Genomic DNA, 23,917 nt, shown 5'->3' with positions numbered 1-23,917 from the left:
GAAGTTGCAAAGAAGCTAATTTAGTTTTAATGTAAGCTTTTTTTCCCTAATAGAGTTTTCCAGAAGTGGAATAGGTTGTTTGAGAATATAGTGGATTTGCCTTTCCTAGAGCACTTTGAGTTAAAACTGATGCCCACTTTTATGGTGTGTTAGAGTGTTGTACAAATACCTTTTATTTAATGCATCTTTATTGTTCGAAGTATTTTTAAGATATTTTTTGGACTAGGTGACTTCTGAGGTCCCGGGCAACTCTAAGTCTCTGGGATTTCTTAATGTTCTCATTTTTAGTGAAGGTTCATTGGGGGTTTTGGCTGCCTAGAGAAAAAGAACACTATCTAAAATCCTCTGATTTTTGCAATTAGTTTAAACATAGGTACCAGTCATCAAGCTGTGACTTATTTCAGTTGTCAAAGCTCATTTTTATAGTCATGAATGACTCAAGGTTGTAAATATTCATAGATGAAACACACATGCACACACGAAAACACATACACACACAATGCCTTCTGGCCATTTCTGCAGTTACACAGAATTTTATTTTCAACAAGCATTCAAAATACAATGAATGATTATGTATTAAAGTAGTCTGTGTATGTATATAGCTCTCTGCTACAGATTAAGTTCTGTGTGGGCACACGCCCCTCTGTGACTGCTCTTATATCTTTCACAAAGCATGTGCATATAGTAGGCCTTAATCCACATTTATAGAGTTGAAATTAATTACAAACCTGTTGAGAAAGCACAGCTGGCTGTCAGGACTGGAAGTTCAGCCACAGTGCATCCTTCCACATTGGTGAAGAGTTGCAGAAAAGGGAATTCTATGCTCTCCTTACTTTTCTTATGCTGAAGTTTTATCTAAACAAACCAAAAGGAAAACATCAAATTATTCATCAGTTGTTACACTTGCATGTGATACTCTTTTATCATTTTCCTGTTTCATCATGTGAGTTAATCTGATAGGTATGATGTGGTACCTCAGAGTTGTTTCGATTTACATCTCTCTAATTAATAGTGATTTACAGCATTTTTTCATATCACTATAGATAGCCTTAATTTCTTCCTCTGAAAACTACCTGTTCATATTCTTTGACCATTTATCAATTGGGGAATGACTTGTATTCTTGTAAATTTGACTCAGTTCTCTATATATTTTAGAAATGAGGTTTTTATCACAAATACTAGTTGTAAAAATTCTTTCTGTTTTCTGCTTCCCTCCTAATCTTGGTTGCATTGGCTTTATTTGTGCAAAACCTTTTCAATTTAATGCAATCAAAATTATCTATTTTACATTTCATAATGTTCATTATCTCTTGTTTGGTCATAAATTCCTCCATTCTCCATAAATTTGACAGATAAACTATTCCTTGCTCCCCAAATTTGTTTATAGTATCGACCTTTATATCTAAATTGTGTACCCATTTGGACTTTATTTTGGTATACAGTGTCAGGCAGTAGTCTATGTCCAGTTTCTGCCATACTGTTTTCCAGTTTTCTAGTAGTTTTTTGTCAAATAGTGAGCTCTTATCCCAGAAGCTGGGGTTTTTGGATTTATCAAACAGTAGATTGCTATAATAATTGGCTACTGTATCTTGTTTACCTAATCTATTCCCTTCTATTTCTTAGCTAGTATCACGTACACTACTATTAAAAAAAAAATCATCAGTAGTACTTAAGACTTGGGTTAAACTTTAAATGAAAAATTGTGTCTAGAATTTTGCAACATTCAATAGCCCTTTCAACCATAGTGAGAGTTTCCAAAACCCCAAAGAGAGAACACTATTCTTCAGGAGAGTGCTGTTAGGGAAGATGCAGGTAAGTGCAGAGAGTACTAGAGTCCATTATGTCAAGATCCTAATAAGCAGCCTTTTCAAGAGGAGCTTGAAAAGAGAATTCTTTTAGTAGACTCATAGGAAAACTCATGAACTATCAAATAATTTTTGCAGCAATGACCCTGTTCACGAATGGGATGCAAAGTGTAAATGTGAAATGAAGGATGGCATATAATACTATCATGCAAGTTGGTTACAAAAACTATACCAAAGTAAATCAACAAACAGTCCTTTCTTCATTCTAAAAATTAACACATAGCTACAATTATACCTTAAATGTTTTAATATGAGAAAGCTTATTTTTATGACTTTTTTCAAGAGAGAATTCCAATTAAACTTTTTAAAAGCTATTTACTGTGAATTTCTAGTAGCTGTTTTTAATATAATTGACTTTAAATTGCCTTTTCTGATACCAACACTTTTTTGGATAATCAGGACTTCGTGTACATTAGTACATAAATCATTTGAGACTTCATTAATTGAGGAATTCCTTCCAAAGGTGTAGATAATACCATCTATGTCTTCATTACCTGTTGCACATTTTTTTCATGCCGTTCTATAAATCCGCTATTCAATGTTTTGGGAACTGTCTTCTAGAACTTTTAATATTATCACTCCTACTACAATCTTTCCAGTTTTCTTATACATTATGACTCTCCAAATATGCTGGGAACCAATCGCATTGGGCTCTCTTCCTCTCACAAGACACTCCATTTTCTGACCCTGAGCATTTTCACTGACCGTATTACTGGAGTGCTTTCCCTCTACCTGTCCATCTTCTGGTTTCATTCAAATCCCAGTTAAAATTTCACCCTCTTCCTAAATGTTAGTGCCTTCCCTCTGTTGATTGTTTCCAATTTACCCTATAACTAGCTTGTTTGTACATTATCGTATACATGTTGTCTTTCCTATTACAGTGAGGACTGTGAATTCCTTGAGAACAGAGACTGTAATTTCCTTTTTTTTATACTTCCAGTTACCTGGTGCAAAGTAGGCACTTAATAAATGTTTTTAACTTACTGTCTAATCTACTTTTTAGCTCCTTTGTTTGTTGTTGAGCCAGACTCTTTGCACTGAATATGAATCTGTTTTTGTGAAAGCCCAAAGTAATCTGTACAGCTTGGTGAAATCCAAACAATTTCATCTAGCAAAAGGAAAATGTGCAAAACTACTACACGTAGAAAACCCATTTTCCTCTTGGACTGTGTGTTGAACATTTTCCATGACAGAGGCAAATGCATTTAGTGATCACGTCTCCATATTTATCCCTTGCTTAGTATAACTGGAAGGTCATTAAGCAAAATTGTCCCTATTACTGTATCTATTAAGGAATTTTGTATGATTTTAATATATACACGGGTGACATTTTGTTGCAGTTGAAGCTCTAAGTCTGCATTGATCCTAAAAAAATCAATACTTTTTTTTGAAAGGCTACAAACAATAAACACAGTGGGATCTTGTATTCACTGCACTTTCCACTTGTGTTATTATAAGAATGTGGTCGGCTGGAAAACACTGAAAACCTGACTTCCCATTTCATACTTTCAGGGAAGGCACTTTCAAAACACGTGTCATTTTCATTTCTTCTCAAGCCTCCCACAGTACCCTTTTCCCCCACCCTTTCAGCTTAGGACCTTACCTTATAGTTCACTAAAAAAAATTGAGCCATTCCCCAAAAGGCTCTTTTCCTTTTCTCCATATTTCATATCACCCAGATGTCTTCCCACAACAATTCATTCTTCACTATTGTCTTGAAGAGATGACTCTGCTCCTTGCCAAAGCAAAACCTTTTACATGAACTTTTGATCCCATCTTTTTCAGCAGACTTCTCCCAGAATCCTCCTCACTCTCTTCTGATCTTCAGTTTCCCACCTTCTACTGGTCCACATCTCTTGAATCCTTAAAAAAACTCACTTGATACAACCATGCCCATTGTCTATCATTTTACGTCCTCCCCTTTGTGGGTGCACTACTTCAGACAGCCAACTCTATTTACTGCCTTCATTTTGTGTGCTCTTACATGAATTCAGACCATCTTCAATCAGGCTTCAGACTTTACCATTTGATTGGAACTGCCACTTTTAAAGTTACCAGTGATTTCTTAATTGCTCTATCTAATAACTTTTCCCCAGTTATCATCCTTCTTGACCTCTCTACATCCTTTGACACTGCTAATTGTCCTCTCCTTCTGGCTATTCTTTCCTCTCTAGGTTTTCACAACACAGTTCCCTCCTGGTTCTCCTCCTGCTTATCTGGCTACCCTTTCTTAGTCTTCTTTTCTGTTTCTTTATCCCAGTCATTCCCTACCTCTAACTGTCTCTCAAAACTCTATTTTGAGCCTTCTTCTCTTCTCTTTCTTTACTAGGGGGTTCTTAACCCTTTTTTGTCTTCAACCCTTTTGGAAGTGTGATGAAGATTATGGACCCCTTTTCCAAATAATGTTTTAAGTTCACAAAATAAACACATAGTATTATGAAACAAACTATTTAAAAATAATTATAAAACTACTTTAAAACCAAATTCAGGGATTTAAGGATAAGAACCTTTCATCTGAAGTTCTCCTTGGTTTCAATTCCCTAGGAACAAGATGCCTCTCCCAGGATAATTTGATAACTTAAAATCAAATCACCATGCTGATCATTGCTCATCTTTTGTTCTTGAAGAGGACCATTTCATCAAGAAGGTGATGCCATGACTTGAAGTGAATTAGATTTAAGTGAGGGAGAGTTCTGCAAAGTTATCAGCCTCACCCTCTCCTCCAGAGCAATCTGACATCAAGACGACTGGAGTTGGCCCCAGATTCAGGTCAAGGTCTTTCACTATGATGAAACTCAGCCTTGAATACTCAACACCTCCTCAATTCCCTCAGTCTTCTCTCCTCTGATTAGAGGGTCTGAGGGTGGAGCACTAAACTTCTACCACAACTTTTCTTTATAGAGGGCAGAACCTGAACTTTCAAATTCACTGCCCACTTTTCATATGTAGTTGAAGACAATGCCCTCATATTGGGTACACCCTAATTTCACTCCCTCCCAACATTTCAAGCTTCCTTGTATGTGCTATATAACCAAAATAGTAGTTTAAGAGCTGGAGCCACAAAAGTCACACTATTTCTGCCCAGAAAGTAACAGAAGCACTCCAAGTAGTGCAGTGGATAGAACAGCAGCCCTGGAGTCAAGAAGACTTGGGTTCTATAAACACTCTAGAAGATACAAATTATTTTCCTTTTCCCATAATCATCTCTGGAAATATACCAAGTAGTGGTATTAAAGTCACCTACTATTATAGTACTACTATCTATCTCCACCTAGAATTCATTTCACTTTTCTTTTAAAAATTTAGATACTATAGTATTTGATGCATTTAGGGTTCAGTAATGATATTGTTTCATCATCTATAGTACCTATTATCAAAATGTAGCTACCCTGTTTATCTCTTTTATCTATTTTAGCCATAACTTTGTCTGAGATCATAATTGCTACCCCTACCTTTTTTGCATCAGCTGAAGAATAACAAATTCTACTCCAACCCTCCATTTTTAACTCTGCATGTGTCTCTCATTTTTAAATATATTTCTTTTAAACAACAAATTGTTGAATCCTGATTTTTAATCCATTGTACTATCCATTTCCATTTCATGGGTGAGTTAATCCCATTCACATTCAGAGTTATAAATGTGATTGTTTACTCACTCTTCTCCCTTTACCCACTTATTCATTATTTTACCCTCCCCATAAAAGTCCCTTATCTATTTACTCCACCCTCCTAATCTTAATCAATATCCCCTTCTAAGAGTCTCTCCCCAGTTTTCTCACCTCTCTAGAAGTTCAGAAGACACCTAAACCTCTTCAGATACATAAACTGTCTCCTCTTCAAACCAGAGAAGAGTAATGTTACAATATTGCAATATAGTCCTACACCCCTACTTGATTCCTACTTTCTTCCTTTCACTCCTTATTTTTGTGAGATAATTTCTCCTTTTAACTTTTACCTACCCAATTTTTAGAATCACATTATCATACACAACTCAACCTCAACTTTTCTTTGTTGTGGTAAAGAACTGTAAATTGAAGGGATGCTCATCAAGGGGGGAATGGCTGAATGAGTGTCATATGATTGTGATGGAATATTAATGTGCTACAAGAAATTATGAGCTCGATGATTTTAGAAAAACATGGAAAGACTTGCATGAAATAATGAAGAGTGAAATAAGCAGAACCAAGGGAACTTTGTGCACAGTAACAGTAATAATATTTTAAGAATGACTTTCAGTGGATAAGTTATTTTGTCTACATATAAATACTCAAATTAACTATAAATGACATGTGAAGAAAGATGCTATCTGCATCCATAGAAAGTAGTGATAAGTAGATGTATAGAATAATTTTATATACATATATAGTGTGTATGTACACATATACATATATGTATGTATGTGTGTGTGTATATATATATATATATATATATATATATATATATATATATATATATATATATATATATATATATATATGTGCTTATTTGTGTCTAATGGTAGTCATCTCTAGGGAAGGGTGGGGAGAGGGAAGAAAAAAGAGAAGAAAAAAAGAAATTTACATCATAATTTTGCTGTATATTTGAAAGACATAACAAGTCGTACACTGTGCATTTGCAGTTTCATGTTAACTATCTTTATAATGGTATGGTCAATTTTATTGTGTTTGCGATTTTGTTGTGTGTTCAGTTTATGAAATGCAATTCAACATATGAAATTGAGAGTTGGACTGGGAGCCAAGAAGAACTAGATTCAAGTTGTACCTCTGACACATAATGACTGTATGACTCTGAGTAAGGCACTTAATCTCTCAGTGCACTTGGCAATTCTCTAAGACTAGAAGATTTCAAAAGTTTCTGATCTACTTTGGTAGGAAAAGTTTCTCCCCCAAAGCTCTCTATACCAATGAAATCATGAATCTAGTGGACATTTTTAAAGATAAGGGAGAAAGAATAATAGGTTGATGGGGTTGGTAGAAATGTAATTAGTCAAGGAACTCATCAATATTTGCAGAGGTCCCAAGGCTTATCTATGGTTACATAATTTTGGAGAGCAGTAAGAGAGGGAAAGTGGATATAAGAAAACTGATGGCCTCTGATCTCAAAGAGCTTCAAATATAGTTGAAACTACAGAAGACTGGTGAAGCACATGCCGAGCAGCCCAGGAAGCATGGAGCACAGCCTGACGTGGCAGGAACAGGACCCTGAACAGGCTTCAGGAAGCCATCAGCAGCAGCAGTCTCAAGATTGCTCAACCCACAAACACAACAGACAGCTTCAAGGTCAGTGGGAGGGCTCTGTCACCCATGAGAGGGGAGGGTGGTATGGAGTGGCACACCTGGGAGACCTCCACTTAAAGCCCCTGGGGGAATTGAGCAGCTGATCTGAATCTCAGCCAAAGAACTCAAAAGTCAAGCAACTGGATGGGAAATGCCCCCAAAAGGGAAAAAGAATAAGACAATAGAAGGTCACTTTCTTGGTCAGCAGGTATTTTCTTCCATCCTTTCAGATGAGGAGGAACTATTTAGGTCAGCCAAGGCTTCTGAATGTAAAACCTCCAAAATAAATATGCAATGGTCTCAGGCCATAGAAGAACTCAAAAAGAATTTTGAAAATCAAGAAAGAGAGGTGGAAGAAAAATTGAGAAGAGAAATGAGAGCAATGCAAGAAAACCATGAAAAGCAAGTCAACAGCTTGCTAAAGGAGACACAAAAAAATACTGAAGAAATTAATACCTTAAAAAAATAAAGTAACTCAAATGGCAAAAGAGGTCCAAAAAGCCAATGAGAAGAAGAACTCTATAAAGAGCAGAATTAGTCAAATGGAAAAGGAGATTGAAAAGCTCACTGAAGAAAATAGTTCTTTAAAAATTAGAATGGAGCAGATGGAAGCTAATGACTTCATGAGAAACTAAGAAATTACAAAACAAAATCAAAAGAATGAAAAAATAGAAGATAATGTGAAATATCTCATTGGAAAAACAACTGACCTGGAAAATAGATCCAGGAGAGACAATTTAAAAGTTATGGGACTATCTGAAAGCCATGATTAAAAAAAGAGCCTAGACATCCTCTTTCATGAAATTATCAAGGAAAACTGCCCTGATAGTCTAGAACCAAAGGGTAAAATAAATATTGAAAGAATCCACTGATTGACTCCTGAAAGAGATCCAAAAAGAGAAACTCCTTGGAATATTGTAGCCAAATTCCAGAGTTCCCAGGTCAAGGAGAGAATATCAGAAGCAGCTAGAAAGAAACAATGCAAGTATTATGGAAATACAGTCAGGATAGCACAGAATCTGAGAGCTTCTACATTAAGGGATTAAAGAGCTTGGAATATGATATTCCAAAAGTCACAGGAACTAGGATTAAAACAAAAAATCATCTACCCAGCAAAACTGAGTATAATACTTCAGGGGAAAAAAATTTTCATTCAGTGATATAGAGTACTTTCTAGCATTCTTGATGAAAAGACCAGATCTGAAAAGAAAATTTGACTTTCAAACACAAGAATCAAGAGAAGCATGAAAAGGTAAACAGGAAAGAAAAATCATAAAGGATTTTCTAAAGTTGAACTGTTTATATCGCCACATGGAAAGACAATATTTGTAACTCTTGAGACTTTTCTCAGTATTTTGGTAGTTGGAGGAATTGTACACACATACACACATACACACACACACACGTGTGTGTGTGTATGTGTGTATATATATATGAGAGAGAGAGAGAGAGAGCACACAGGGTGAGCTGATTAAGAAGGGGTGATATCTAAAAAAATAAAAATTAAGAGGTGACAGGGGAATATATTGGGAGGAGAAAGGGAGAAATGGAATGGGTCAAATTATTTCTCATAGAAGACTCAAGAATAAGCTTATTCAATGCAGGAGAAAAGGGAGGAGGTGAGATGGAAAAAGTGAATCTTACTCTCTTCACATTTGGCTTAAGGAAGGAATAACACGCTCACTCAGTTTGGTATGAAAATCTATGTTACAGTACAGGAAAGTACAGGAGTATGGACAAGTGGGGTGAGGGGGAGGACAGAAGGGAGTGTAAATGGGAGAAAGGAATAATTAGAAGTAAACACTTATGGGGAGGGACAAGGTCAAAAGAGAGAATATAATAAATGGGAAGTAGGATAGGGTGGAGGGAAATATAGTTATTCTTACACCATATGACTATCATGGACGTCTTTTACAAAACTACACATATATATCCTATATTGAATTGCTTGCCTTCTAAGTGGGGATGGGTAGGGAGGGAGGGAGGGAGGGAGAGAAGCTGGAATTCAAAGTGTTAGGTATGAATGTTGAGAAATGTTTTTGTGTACAACTGGGAAATAAGAAACACAGGGAATGGGTTATAGAAATCTATCTTGCCTTACAAGAAAAGAGAGAAGGATAAGGGAAGGGAGGGATATGATAGAAGGGAGGGCATATGGAAGGAAAGGGGTAATCAGAATGCAAGACCTTATGGGATTGGGGAGGGGAGAGATGGGGAGAAAATTCAGAACTCAAAATTTTGTGGAAATGAGTGTTGAAAACTAAAAATTAATCAATAAACATTTAGGATTAAAAAAAGAAAAAAGAAACTATAGAAAAGTGACATGTAATAACTTAAAATGCTTTCAAATATTTGAGAAGAGATTAAAAACAAAAGTGATTGATGAATGAAAGAAAGACCAGGAGGATGAATACCATGATAGGGAAAAGGTGCCAGCAAGCAAGCACATTAAACTGGCTAAGGAATCCAGGGCATCCAAGAGAACTAAATGATACTATTCTCTTAAGTATTATGGCAGGCAACTAAGTGGTACAGTGGATAGAGCAACGAGCTTAAAGTCAAGAAGAGTGATCTTCATGAGTTCAAATCTGATCTCAAACACTTACTAAGCCATGTAACACTGCTTCAGTTTCATCATCTGTAAAATGAGCTAGAGAAGGCAATGGCAAACTAAACCAATATCTTTGTCAAGAAAACCCCAAATGGAGTCATAAAGAATCAGACATAAATGAAAAACAACTGAACAACAACAAAAACAACAACATTCATGAAGAGAATTGTAAAGAGTACATGCTGAAACAACGTGCCATTGGTTCCATAACCATAATCATCTATCTGATGGTATATAAAGATATACCTATAAATCTGCACTTTCACTGTAGCTTCCACAATGCCAACTTCCAAAGGTTATTTCAAGTTCTCTTTTCCCATGCTCTATAACTTCCCGTTATAAATCATGTGTTCTGAGAAACTTAGTGAGAATTATGGAGAGGAAATAGCAAGCTCAGAGAGTTCTTTTAAATCATCTGTTAGCTCCCAGGAGCATAGGAACTACTTAACCTGAGCTCCCGTAGGAACCTCTGGGAGGATTATTACAGAGCTTCATTAGTCACATCTGGTGTCAGAGATAGAGGTTGTAGAAATCCTAGTTAATGGATATAAAGCTAGACAGAGGCAGAATATTGGCCCTACATTTGCAACGATGATTAAACAGTTGTTTGAATTTAGGTATGATGCTCCTAGTACCCTTACATTATTTATTATTTTGACCTCATTAATACCATGTGTTCTTAATTTGAAAATCACTTTCTTGATCCTGTTCACTTCATATGTACATATTAAGAAGACTGTTAGAGGTGACAGACAACAAGTAGCGCCCCAAGGGGTTCTTGTGTGGCCAAAATATCTGTATTCAGATGGTGGCATGTGGCTTTTGATTTTCCACCTAGAAACTTACTGAGGTTTCCCTCCACTCACCAGTGTCTTTCAAGTTTAAGTCAGAGTAGTCTCAAAATACAAACCACAGTCAATATCTAATATCAGGCAAAAGATGGCTGAATTTCCCAGGACAATGACTGGTTAAATTATTTACTAAGGATCACATAATCATGTATCAGGAGCAGAAATTGAACACAGAACAGATTTGCTGTCTATCCACTACTCTATGTGCATCCTCTCATCTTAAGGAGGAGCAAATTTATTGAGATACAACTAGGTGGCATCGTGGGTGGAATACTGGACTTCAGAGTAGGGAAGAGCTTATTATAAATGCTGCCTCAGTGAATACATAACACATAGTTCTGTGACCTTAGGAAAGGCACTCAATCTCTATGAACTTCTTACTCATGTGTAAAAATATAGATTACAATAGCACCTAAATCTCAAGGTTCTTCAGAGGTTCAAATGAGAGAAGTGTAAAGTACTTTATAAACCTGAAAGTTCTATGTAAATGTCAGCTATTTTTATCAGCAAAGGGGCTCTGACCCTACTGTGAGAATGGAGGATGGGAACTGTAACTGTCCCTAATCTCCTCTAGACCCTTCCTGCCTTTCCAGTTTTATTAGATCTTACTCTTATTAGATCTTACCCCGATGTAGTCTGGGATCCACTGTGACTGGACTCCTTGCTGCTCTTCACATATAATAAACGTTATAATGATATGGTCACTTTTATTGTGTTTTCAATTTTGTTCTGTGTTCAGCCTGTCAAGTGCAATTCAGGATATGGTATAGTGGATTGAGAACTGGACTGCGAACCAAGAAGAGCAGTGATTAGAGTGTAGTTTGGAGTAAGGAAAGAGTTGAGGCAGGGAATCCCCTGAGGATGGTTTTGCAGCAGTCTAGGTAAGAGATGATGAGAGCCTGTGTAGAGAAGAGGATGTTGATGAGAAATGTTGTCGAAAAAGAAACTTACCAGATTTATCAATTATTGATTGTCTGTGGGCTGAGGGAGAACGAACTTATTTGTTAGTCCTTATCTTTCCACATTCTATCTCCCAGGTCCCTCACTTTGTACAGGATATCCCTCATAACTGTAATTTTGTCCTTCCTCTTCTTTACTTTTTGGAAGATTGAGCTCCCTTCAAGAAACCGCTCACATGCCACTTCTTTGGAGAGGTCTTTCCTGATTCTCCCTATTGTTACTTCTTTCTATGTTCAAGTGCTTTGTTTTATTTCTATTTTGCATTTACTTTTCTGTATGTGTTTCCCCCTTAATGCAATGGAATTTCCTTTAGGATGGGGATAGTTTTATCTATGTCATTGAATCCATAGGACCTAGCCATAATACCTGGCACAGAGCAGCAATCAAGCCTTATTGAATGAAATTGCCAATAGCATGTTTTGGTTGGTCTGTATAGGCCCTTGGATGGGCATAGAGATATTTAACAAGCTTTCTTCATATTCATTTCCCACGTGAAATAGAATCATGCAATGCAAAGAGCTTCTGGTCTCAGAGTCATGAGGCCTAGGTATGAATCCCAGCTCTCTTTTTTGTGTGTGTAAGTTCACTTAACCTCCATGAGTCTCAGTTTCTCCAAAGGTAGAATGATTGGGATTGGACTAGATGATCTCTAAAGCCTCATTTAGCTCTAAATTCTGTAACTTTCTCTCTGACTCATTACAATGGACTTCCAAGGAAACTCATAATGGTTTGAATGTGATCCTCCCAAATACCCTTGGGACCATGTCCTCAAACGAACTATTTTTTAAAAGAAAAAGAAATCATAGATACATACTCAGAAATAACATTAATTACAGGTGAAATTCAGGTTCAATATAGAAAAAAAGAGGGGAGAGAGAGAGAGAGAGTGACAAAAATCAAGAAGGTCTGCATTTTATTGATACAATAATTTTTCTGCAACTATTTTCAATGATAAAAGGGTCTTTAAAGAAAATAAAGTCAACTTTCTCTCAAAATGGATGGTTTTCTCGGAGATGGTAAAGTGAAGGAAAAAGGGAGAAAGTCATGGCATGTAAAAACAAAATATGTCAATAAAATGAATAACAAAACAAAATAAAGCCAACATGAATCTGATTTATACTTTTTTTAAACAGTAAGTAACACAGTCCTATAATGAGACTTTTCTAATCCTGTGCTATATTGGGTTAAAATCTGTTAATGGATCTTCCCAAGGCTCCAACACAATCACTTGCTTAAGTTTTGGACATTTAATAATTTTCAGAGTGGAAAAGCCAAGCTGAGGTTTGGGGTTGAGGCGGTGACATTTACACTTCTTAAAGTCAAGGTAATACTGATTTGGTCTACAAATATGTAGTGAGATAGCACATACCACTGAGCAAAACATTATCTAGTTAATTGAGACTTTATGTGATTCATTTCATTAAACATAGACAAAGTAAGAAGAAACACTTAAAAATAATCATTAAGGCAATTATTTTTGGTATTAAGTGTATGATGAACAAAAATCTTACTAAATTTATATGAGTATGTGTGTGAGTGTTGGGGGAAAGGAGGAGGAATGATCCTATTTACAAACTGACTGAGCATTTTTCCACCATAAATGCTTGATACTATGAAGACTGTATGGAATATTCCCAACTTCCCTTTACGTTGGATGAATGTATTCATTTCAAACAACTCTACAATTAGCTAATTCTTCCCTGCAGGGTTAAAAGAAGAGATGATAAGTATGATTATCTTCAAATCTGACAAAAGAGACAGCAGGAGGCACCATACCTTGTCTTGAGAAAACCTACCATGTGTAACAATTCCAGAGAATGGCAATGCCACATTGAGTTGCCTTCTGTGAACACCTTTGAGAATGGATTATCATCATTCTGACGACTTCAGAGGTTCTTCTTTTTCTTTAAACTTGCCTTGAGGTCACAACACCAGTTTTCATGGAGGGCTCTATTCTCAGGCGTATTCATTAGCAAGCTTCAATTTTCAATACATGACTGCTACTGAGCTCCCTTGGCCTGGGATATTTAGTGTAAAGTTGACCAACCCACCAAAAGCAGACATTTTAATGGAGAGAAGGCAAAAATGAAAAGTGGGCTAGTCGATTAATGGCTGCTGTGTGTTTCATCACATAATTGGTGCCATCATTTGCAATTGTTGAGGCAAATAGTTTTCTTCCTTTGTGACAACAAAAAGGGCATGAGATGCTCTTGGATAAAAGCATATTGATAACTTAAAATGAAAGGTTTCTTTCTTAAGACTTCTTTTTTCATTACAAATACAAATGTTGCTCTACTGTCAGAGAAGTTTTGATGTGATCCAAGGCTTTCACTTTAATATCTTAGACATTAGAGAAAAGAGTGTCATTTTTGTTACTCATTTCCTCTTTCTTACATCTAAGTGACATATTTTTTGGGGGGGGAGGTGTTCACTGTGGGTCTTTTCAGTCTCTTGGATTGTTGTCCATTTTGGATTATACCAGAACATGTAAAAGCCCATTTGGAATTACTGAAATAATGCCTCCCTACCCTGGCTTTACAGAGCCATATCAGGATAGAAATAGGAAAATAAAACAAACATAAACTAGTATTTTGATATATGAAAACCACTGTAGTTACCCATTGGACATCTTCTAATTAACAAGACTCTTAGTCTCTGAATGCCATCTGAAAAGGGAACTGTTTCATATTGCTCTTGAAATCATGGTGACAAGACTCTTGGCCGCTCACGTTATTATTTTTTTAATAAGAAAAGTCACAGTAAAAGATACAAGTGAACTATATTTTTAAAATATTAAGACTATGATACACCACACTGAAAATTTTGTAATGTAAATATATAATATATATATATGTGTGTATGGAGATATGCATGCATATGTATGCATACGTATGCACATATACATGTTTAATATCCATCTATAATGTATAATGAGCAATCTTGGCCCGCTAGGAACTTGCACTGTAAAAATCCAAGTCTGTATGTGTGCATATGTGTGTGTATGTGAGTGTGTGTGTGTGTGTGTGTGTGTGTGTGTGTGTGTGTGCTTTAATAAGTTTTACCTCATGGCAATGCCAGACTTCCCCATCCTCAGCATCTTCTACTTGCAAACGCACTTTCTTTATGGCTCCATAATTGCTGTTCATTTCCATAGTGGTCTTATAGATTTGGGCCCTTTGAAGTGAGCCTTTTGGAAGTATGACTGGTGTGCAAGTGCCCCGCTCACAGCATACAATGAAGGCCATTTTAGGGTTTATGCCACTGGACAAAACATTACTTGTCTTTACAGTGATATCCCAAGTTCCTATTTATAGAAAAAAATGAAAACACACAAAAAGTAACTAAAATCACTATGGAACCCAATATTATTCTGAATTTTCATTAGATTCATACTGAACAAAGACTTATAAAAACAAATATAACCTCTACTTTTACATGAGAAGTTATCATTTAGAAAAATATACAACAGAAAATGAGATGACACAGTCTATCCTTCACTCTGCAACCATTGTAAACTTGGACTTCCTTTTCAGATTAATTTTTACAGTTTATTTATGTACCAATGTATCATAAAATAACCACAGTACACATTACTTACATTGTATTTTTTCTAAGTGAAGAATATGTTCTCTCCTCTCAAGATAAAGGAAAGGAAAAATTAGTTATAACATTAGGGAGTCTTATAGCATCATAAATAATCTATTCTCTGTCAACATGTTTCTATCTTCTACAGTAAAAAAACTCTATATCTTCTTCTTCAGAGAGCCTTACTCAATTGAGTAGATAATATATCCACCAATCAGGTCTCATATAGCCACATTCTCTCAAAGAAAGAGGGACATAGAAAATGAAAATAGAATGACAAATAAAGGTTAAAAACATAAAAGTTAAGAAACATATTTAATATGCATGCAATATTACATTTATAGCAGTGTGCAAAGTAATTGGCACAAAGTAAAATAGTTAAATTTATAGACATAAAATAAACTTCATAAAGTTTTTCCTGTTTAAAGTGTTTACCCTGCAAAAGGTCCTCCTTTTGCTGCACTTTTAAAAATACAATTTGATACTGAGCAATTTTACATATTCCTTAATTTATCATGGTACCATACTTTTAGTGCACTAGATTTTAAGTGTGCCTTTGGAAAATTGTGTATTTTTGAAATATGTGTTTGATTACAATCCATAGATTTTCAATGTAATTTTAGTCAGGAATGTTCCAAGACCATTTAAACTCGTTTATTTTCATCTCTTGGTGTGATGCCTCATATGAGGTGAGGATATTTTTCAGTATTTCATCTTCATTTAGGGATTTCTGTAACCCTAGAATAATTCTACTTAGTAAATCTAGACGTATGTGTATGTAGATATAGATATCTATTTTTCTCTCTGTGTGTATACAATTAGAGTTTATCATTACCTCAATAGTAGCAAGATTTCAATAATTATGGGGCACTCAAGTTATCTGTGGGCCCAAGAGAAGCTGGTCTTGGGGATGGGAAGAACACCTCTCCCAAACATTTTCTTGGAGTTATATACATACATGCATGCATCCATCCATCCATGCATATGTGTGTGAATGTATGTGTATGTATACAGTCAGATAAACATGACCAAATCTGATAAGCACGCTAATATACTTCAGCCAATGGATTTAGTAGTGTCTTCAATTTAAAAAAAAAGGAAGGAAAGAAGCATTTATTAAGTGACTACTATGTGTCAAGCACTGTGCTATTTTACAAATATTTCTTTTGATATTCACAACAACCCTGGGAGGTAACTGCTATTGTTAACTCCATTTTACAGTTGAAGAAACTAAGATGAACAGGTTAAGTGACTTACCCACAGTCACACAGCTAGTAAAGGTCAGAGGCCATATTTGAACTCAGGTCTTCCTTATTCTGTGGCTATGATTTTATCTACTATACCATTTTCCTGGGTCCATAAGTAAGATACATTTTTTTTCAAGACTATTTTTTAATGTACTTAAATATATCAGTCTTTTATTACTTTGCCCATGAGAAGTGTGCTTTCTTTTCCTTACTAGTAATGGTAAATAGCTATTTAAAAAAAGGTCTTCTCATGCTCCAACTTAAAGAAGCATATGTCATACTGAAGAAGAATTTACCACCATCCATCCAGCTGCTGGTCCCTCTGAAAGTCTTTTTCTGAGAAAAAAAAATTGGGCTCTTCCACAGCAACATTTTGACTGCATTTTATTCTTCACTTTACTGTGAATGACTGTTTCACTGCATTCTTGAATGGCACTTGATGAGCTTGACTTCCCTGCACCTATAGTTGCTGCCATCTAACAGTCATTGAAGTGTGCTCTTTATAAGTTTTATCTTTTTGTATGTTTCCTTACAGTAACTCTCATTCTTAAAAATGTCAGAATCAAAACACAATAAAAGAGAAAAATGAAACACATATGTGTAGCAGGTCAATCCATCAACCAATAAATATTTATTAAATATTGAATGGCAAGTACTATTCTAAATGTAAAACCAGTTTGTAGTTCTCAGGAAGCTTGCATTCTACTAGAAAGAAGCAATACGAAAATAGATTCATTACGTAGGAGACAGAAGTCTAGCTTCAAAAGGGATGTTCTAAATGCTGGGAAACTAGAAAAAGCCCGCTGCAGAAAGGATTGTTTAAGTCACTGCTTTGTCCTAGAAGACCATCAGAGGACATGCTCAGAAGGAAAAGAGCAAAAGGAGGTGTGTCCCAAGTTTTCTGGGAGCCCACAAGCACAGCCAGGACGCAAGAAGTAACAATGAGAGGACATGGAGCTAGAACTGGATGGAAACAGCCATTGTATATATCACTTTCCAAAGCAAAAGGTGTTCGCATCTGAGCCACTTACTTTAACTGGTACTTTAGTTGACTAGGAGGCCAAGGGAAACTGGCCTTCCAATGAGAGATGACACTGTTTGAACCTCCTACCTTGGGGATCCCAGAGCCTTCCATTCTGGGACAGGTACTAGAGTATCCCAAGCTCTCAAGACCTTTAGGGTCTGCATGATCTATAATTGTATTACCTCCTACCTCTGGTAGAGTAATGCATGCCCTTGAGTAGATTGGGTTTCATCCTGATGCTGGTCTTTGAGGGGGGTAAGGAAGTGGAGGTATCTTTAGCCCCCTGCTTCAGAGCAAGAGCTTAAGTGCCTGAAGCTGTATTGCTTCCTGATTCAGAGAGTATATGCTGGCACCACCTAGAGTAATTATTGACTTCCCTATTTAAAACAGGTGCTAGAATACCTAGCATATTGAGGGAGGAGAATGTGACAAGTACTTTAACCTCGTGTTTTAGACCCTATAGTGCTCTAGACTCATTACACAGCCTCTCATCTTGGGACCGATGTTGGCATGGCATCATATTGGTTACCATTCTTCCTTAGAGGAGACACCAACATGGCCCAGGATCTTGTAACCTCCTGCCCCAGAGAAAATGATAAAATACGCTAATTGCCTTAAGAAATAGTTTTTAGGAAGCAAATGATCCTCCATTTGGTTGGTCCTCCATATCAGGGAAGGAATTGTAAAGCCTGAAAATACATGGACTCCTGCCTCAAGGAAGATGCTCCACTGATCTTTGGTTGTCTTTGGAAGCTGGTCTTTGGGGCAAGAGATGAAAATATTGTAGGACCACTACCTTTCATAGAAAACACTACAGTGACCTGTATTATCACTGCAAAGCTTATTGCCAGGGTGCAGAAAGTGGCGATGTCTTCTAGACTCCCGCTCTGACAGGTATTGGAGTGGCTCACATTGCCAGCACTCAACTGATAAAGTGTCTGGTGGGGGGAGCAGGGTTAGAACAGCAACCCAATCTAGTTTCACCTGGTCAAAATCATATATTTGATGTTAGTCTAGCATGAGTAGAAGTACATGCATGTGATTATTGATATCACAAAAATGTATTAATATCAAAATTATTCCTTTTCTCAAATAATTTACACATCACTGCTTGATTCCCATACAATATCTGTGACATGTGTTCTACTATTTTAAAATGTATATTTTTAGAGGATGGCAACAATAACTGTATTTACATGTATTCACAGTTCAAAACTAAACATGAAAAAGGCAAAACCAACAGGTTTAGTCTTTAAAATACATAAAATATTCAACTGAAAAATTTGATTCACTGAAGATAAAAGATTTGGCTATAGATTTGACTAATATTCCCCATTTAGATACCTTTATTGACTAGCAGGTAGAGATCTATCCGAGGTGAGGCAGAAATATAAACTCTAGACACACAAATATTCCCTTCTACAGTGGAAGATCCTTGTAAATGGAACTGACAGCTATTTAAATACAAAAGAATACAATTATCTTAGTTTTACGCAGAACTAGAAATGTCATGGATTAAATTTTGTGCCCTGAAATATAATGAATACATTTTGCCTCATAAAACTGTTAGCCCAGAAAGCAGATGCTAGTTTTGTTCATAAATGGCAGTTTTATAAGACTTTCCACTGTGTGGGGGGCTACATAAATGTGTAAGCATCCTCAGGTTGCTACCTTATAAAACTTCACCATTCCCTACTAATAAGTTTGGGGGCTGGGAGCACTGATTTAACCATATTCACTCTATTTTAAAAAATCCACTCACAAAACCGAATGTTGCTCATGCAAGTACTTGTTTGTTCGTTGGCCTAATAGATGGATGACTACAACAACAAAACCAAAAATATTTTGAAGAATTTCATAAGTAAATTCTACCAGAACTAGTTCTACTAGAACTGAAACATTATTACACTTAAAGTTATTGCATACAATCATACAGATATAAAATCAACCTATAGTAAAAATAACATTTTAATAGAAAGATCTATGCCAAATGAGTACAATCTCTAAAATATGAGAAATATTTTTTTTTAATATAGCACCCTAGTGGAAGAAATCAAAACCATGTGAAAACAGGCTTAGGCCCATATCATCTGCCATCTTGTTTCTACTGTTATGGTTGCCCTCAAAATACTTTTAGGGGCCCTACAAAAGATGATCTTGTATTCCAATGCTATTATTAATGTTAGTGTTAGTTTACAAATATTAAATATGTATATAATTAATAGTTTGCATTTACACAGTGATTGAAGGTTTGCAAAGCACTTTACAGTTATCACCTCATTTCATCCTCACAACAACTCTAGGGAGGTGGTGCTATTATTATCCACTTGTTATAGAGATCAAGGGACTTGCCCAGCTTTTTTTTCCCTTAGTTCCTCATCTGTAAAATGATGTGTTGAAGGAAATGGGCAAACCAGTCCAGTGTCTTTGTCAAGAAGATTTCAAATGGGGTCATGGAGAGTTGGACAGAGCTAAAATAATTCAACGACAACAACAACAAATTTCCAGACTCCAGAGCTGGCATTCTAACAACTTTGCCACTGGCAGGATAGGAACTTGTCCCGAGACTATTTCTAACTGAATTTTACTAAAAAGATAAGTTGACCAAGATATTACAAATATTCAAAGTGTTTTGTTAGAGTCCTCTGTAAACACATTCTATGGATGTATATGTAGTCTACACTTCCTTTCTCTAAGTGACTTCAAAATATTAATTAAATTTCAATTCACTTCAGCAAATATGTAGTAAATGTTTCCTATCTTCCAGGTACTGTGCTAAGGGTTAGAGATGCAATGACAAAAATGAAAAATATCCCTGCCCTCATGGAACTTACTTTATTCTGAAATGTAAACTTTCCCCAGAAATAATGTCTATCGACAGCACTGTACCTTATAAAAGATAGAGACTGATATGTGAAAGGTGTCAAAACATAGTTCATAGGGGGCAGCAAAAGGAAGAGAGATGGAGAGTATAGATTAGTAGTAGGTTACACTTATCCTTAGAAGAGCTTGTTCCAGGAATCTTGACATTTCTAGATCTGTGCAGCAAGATGAGTATGCAAGGAGCCAAGTCAAGCTTTATGCTTGAGATCAGCCATCGTAAAGGGGGACAGAATATTTTATTCTGTTACAATACTGTTACAGTTGGCTTTTGCAATCAGCTGAAACTACACTATTTTGCTAACCACAAAAGGGCCAAGAGTTTCTAGTTGCAATTTTTTTTAAAGCGTAGTAGGTGTTTAATTTATTTTGGTAATTCAGAAGCAGCATAGTCAGAAAGTTTGACAAGGCAATTTGATGACACATTTCAGTTGTTACCTTTGATACTACTGTTAGAATTTTACGTATTTTTTTTCTTTTTCTTTTTTCTTCTCTTGATTCTAAAATTCTGTTTTTTTGGAGAATGGATCAAATGATCAATAAGCATTTATTAAGCACCTACTATGTGCTAGGTACTCTGTGGATAAAAATTAATTTAGGAAATTGCTAATTTGAAAAGACTGTTTCTGCTGTCTGAAGATTTTAAAGAGATAAAACTTGTGTAAAAGGTATTTATTTGTGAAATTGCTATTTCTTTATATTTTATTTTCAGCACGGTCTCACTTTCCTTTTACTGTCTTCTTTGCTTTTGTGTGTTGAAACTTACGAAGAAGTTGATAGAAAAAATAAAAGAATGTAGCTATATTGTTTTATTATCCCTCCAATTGCTACCTTATTTTTAATTTGTACATTCATTAGCTTTATATGTATGATGTGTATATTTTTATGTGTATTATCTCCTTCACTATAGATTTACATGCATTTAAATATGTATTTATTGCCTCTTTGACTACACACACATACACACACACACACACACACACACACACACACACACACACACACACACACACACATACACAGTCTCTCCTTATATTGTATTATCAGTTTCTCACCAGTAGGGACTGTTTTCACTCTTAATCCTTTTAATCTGAGTACTTCAGACAGTGCTTTAAGTAGGCACTTAATAAGGACTTCTTGATTGACTAATTGATTACTATTGGTTCTTCCAATCTCCAACTTCATAATAATGGGGAAGCTTTCACTGAAGACATACTTGGTGACTATTCTAAAATATTTTAAATCATACAATGGATTAATGTAAATTTCTAAAAATCTCTGACTTTGTGGACCACAGAAATGTGAAGAGCATCATAGAATGATAAAAGTAGAAATAAAATAACATATTTGTGGTCATTGTGGAAAAAGAAAAATAGGCTACTCAAATATTAAAAATGAATTTGTATGTGCATGCTTCCACCAAAATCCTACTCCAGTGCCTCTTCCTGACATAGAAGTGAGCCTGGGTTCTCTAAGACTGTCAATGGAGCTTTGGTAGGTCCTATGAAGTTGAAAAGTCTTCTTGACTAAACAGATATCTGGCTAAATTTAAAAATATCTGTCACAAGTTTGGCTAAAGATTAGTGAGTTTTTCAGCTCTAGCAAGTTTCAAAGACAATCTACTGAGTTTCTGATGAGTTGAGGTCTCTTTTGTTTGTGATGTGAATCCTCACATCAGTGAAAATACAGGTTCTTGAAGTATTGACATAAGTACTACTCCTAAGCTTTGTCTTTTAGAAGTCATAGAAATGATTTCTGTCTGTAAACATTCCTTAACTTTTAAGACATGAAACTGTGGTCAACTTCAGTAAGAACAGAAGTTAACAATTAACTTACCAACCATGGGAAAAACAATCATTAAATCAAAGGGATGAGTCCTTGCTGTAAGATATTAGCACCTGGTCATGAAACAGTTCCTGTATCTAATTACTAATCTAGGTTGCCCTGGATTGAATAAGGAAAATCACAAGAACTAGAAAAATGTCAGGGCTGAATCATGAGATTTAGAGGTGACAGGTACCTTAGAGGTCAGTTAGCCCAAGTCACATTTTACAGAGGAGGAAACTAGGCCAAATGAGGCAAAGTCATTTGCACAAGTTCACAGCAGTGGAGCTAGGATTTAAAACTCAAGCCCTTTGTTTCATAACCCAATACACATTCCATTTATACACTTTCTCCAGGAGCAGATTAGTCCTATAATTATCACCCTTCTCTCTAATCTTTAGTCTCTCCCAATCTGTTGCCTTGTTTCTGTAATATGAACATTTCGAATTCATTCTTATCCTTTGAAAACTTCATCTACCCTTCCATCCTCTCAAGTTATCACTTTATATCTCTCTTCCCTATCATAGTCAAAATCCTAGAAAAAAAGCTGTCTTCACTGATTACCTGTACTTCCTCTCATCTTATACACTTCCCAGCTCCTTACATCCAACCTCATCAATTGATTCTTTCCAAAGTTAGCAGTAATCTCTTACGTGCCATATCTGATGATCATTGAATTAGCCAAAGTATTTTTAAATACAATTTATGGACATAATAAAAAGGAAAGGAAAACAGCCAGTTGAACTCATTTAAAGTAAGTGAAGGGGCAAGAGAGTGGAATTAAAAGCACCAATTCCTCCCTTTCAAACTTCATGCTCCATCTACCTAAGGGAACACCTACCATGAAAAACAGAGTCTTGATGCTTCATCACTCATCCCTTTAGTTTTTATCTCTTGGATTCCTCCTTGGTGGCTTGGTGGAAACTGCAGATGTTGGACTATTGTCTGCCATTGTCCTTCTCATGACCCATGTCAGGAAGAAACGCTTCTCTGCCACCTCTTTTTCTCTCTTGAAAGATCCTTCAAAACTCTTGCTACCACGGAAAACCCTGTTTTCTAGTCCTAATCTTTTATTAGCTTCCTCTCTTCCCATACTGTAAGAAATACAATTCCTATTCCCTTTGTTGACTTGGGCTTCCTTGGAAGGTGAGAGAGATAGCACAGCATAGTGAATAGAGAGTTGGGCTCTGAATCAGCAATGAATGAATGAAAAAACACTTATTAAGCACTTGCTTTGTTCAAAGTACTATACTCATCTCCAAAGACACACATAGAAATGTTTGACAAGCTCTGTTCTCAAGGAGCTCACATTCTCAAAGAGGGAGGTAACACATATACTAGATTTCAGCTGCAATTCAGATGGAAAGGCCCAGTAGTTCTTGAATTACATTTGGCAGAGAAGTTGGCAATGTATCTTCTTCAGTGTCATTTTCATTGATAAAACTTTATTAGTGTTTTGGGGTTTTTTTGTTTGCTTTTGTTTCACACATCAAGCCATTTGACAGTTATAAGGACTTTGGAGTTGACAGCTTTCCTTTTAGGTCTTGAATAGTGACTGAGGAAGCAGATCTGTTACCGCACCACCATCATGGTTGCTCTCCCGGACAGTGGTTTTGAGGTCAGGCTAGAAGAAACTGGGTGCATTGTGGCAGAAGAAGTACTGCTATTCAGAGTTCTTGGGCTTGCCTGCCCGTCAGTGGCAGTTGGGATTGGTGGTGATAAGGTTGTTGAGTTCCTTTTCCACAAAACTGGTTGCTTTTGGTGATGGATGTGGGGAGGTGTCTGGAGGGTTAC

General features: G+C 36.1%; 1 protein-coding gene across 5 annotated transcripts in view; it reads right to left on the bottom strand.

The window, feature by feature from the left end:
• Positions 1 to 23,917, bottom strand: part of LOC140501243 (lipoxygenase homology domain-containing protein 1-like) — a 680,545-nt gene that overhangs the window by 81,118 nt on the left and 575,510 nt on the right. For all 5 annotated transcript variants that reach the window (XM_072604606.1, XM_072604605.1, XM_072604607.1 and 2 more), the window contains 2 exons: positions 14,626 to 14,867; positions 729 to 855 (listed from right to left, as the gene is read on the bottom strand). In XM_072604606.1, coding sequence (XP_072460707.1) covers positions 729 to 855; positions 14,626 to 14,867 — 369 coding nt within the window. The remainder of the gene's footprint in view (positions 1 to 728; positions 856 to 14,625; positions 14,868 to 23,917) is intronic.

This window comes from Notamacropus eugenii, chromosome 4 (assembly GCF_028372415.1).
Source record: "Notamacropus eugenii isolate mMacEug1 chromosome 4, mMacEug1.pri_v2, whole genome shotgun sequence".
NCBI lineage: Eukaryota > Metazoa > Chordata > Mammalia > Diprotodontia > Macropodidae > Notamacropus > Notamacropus eugenii.
This window is presented reverse-complemented; position numbering and strand designations above follow the sequence as displayed.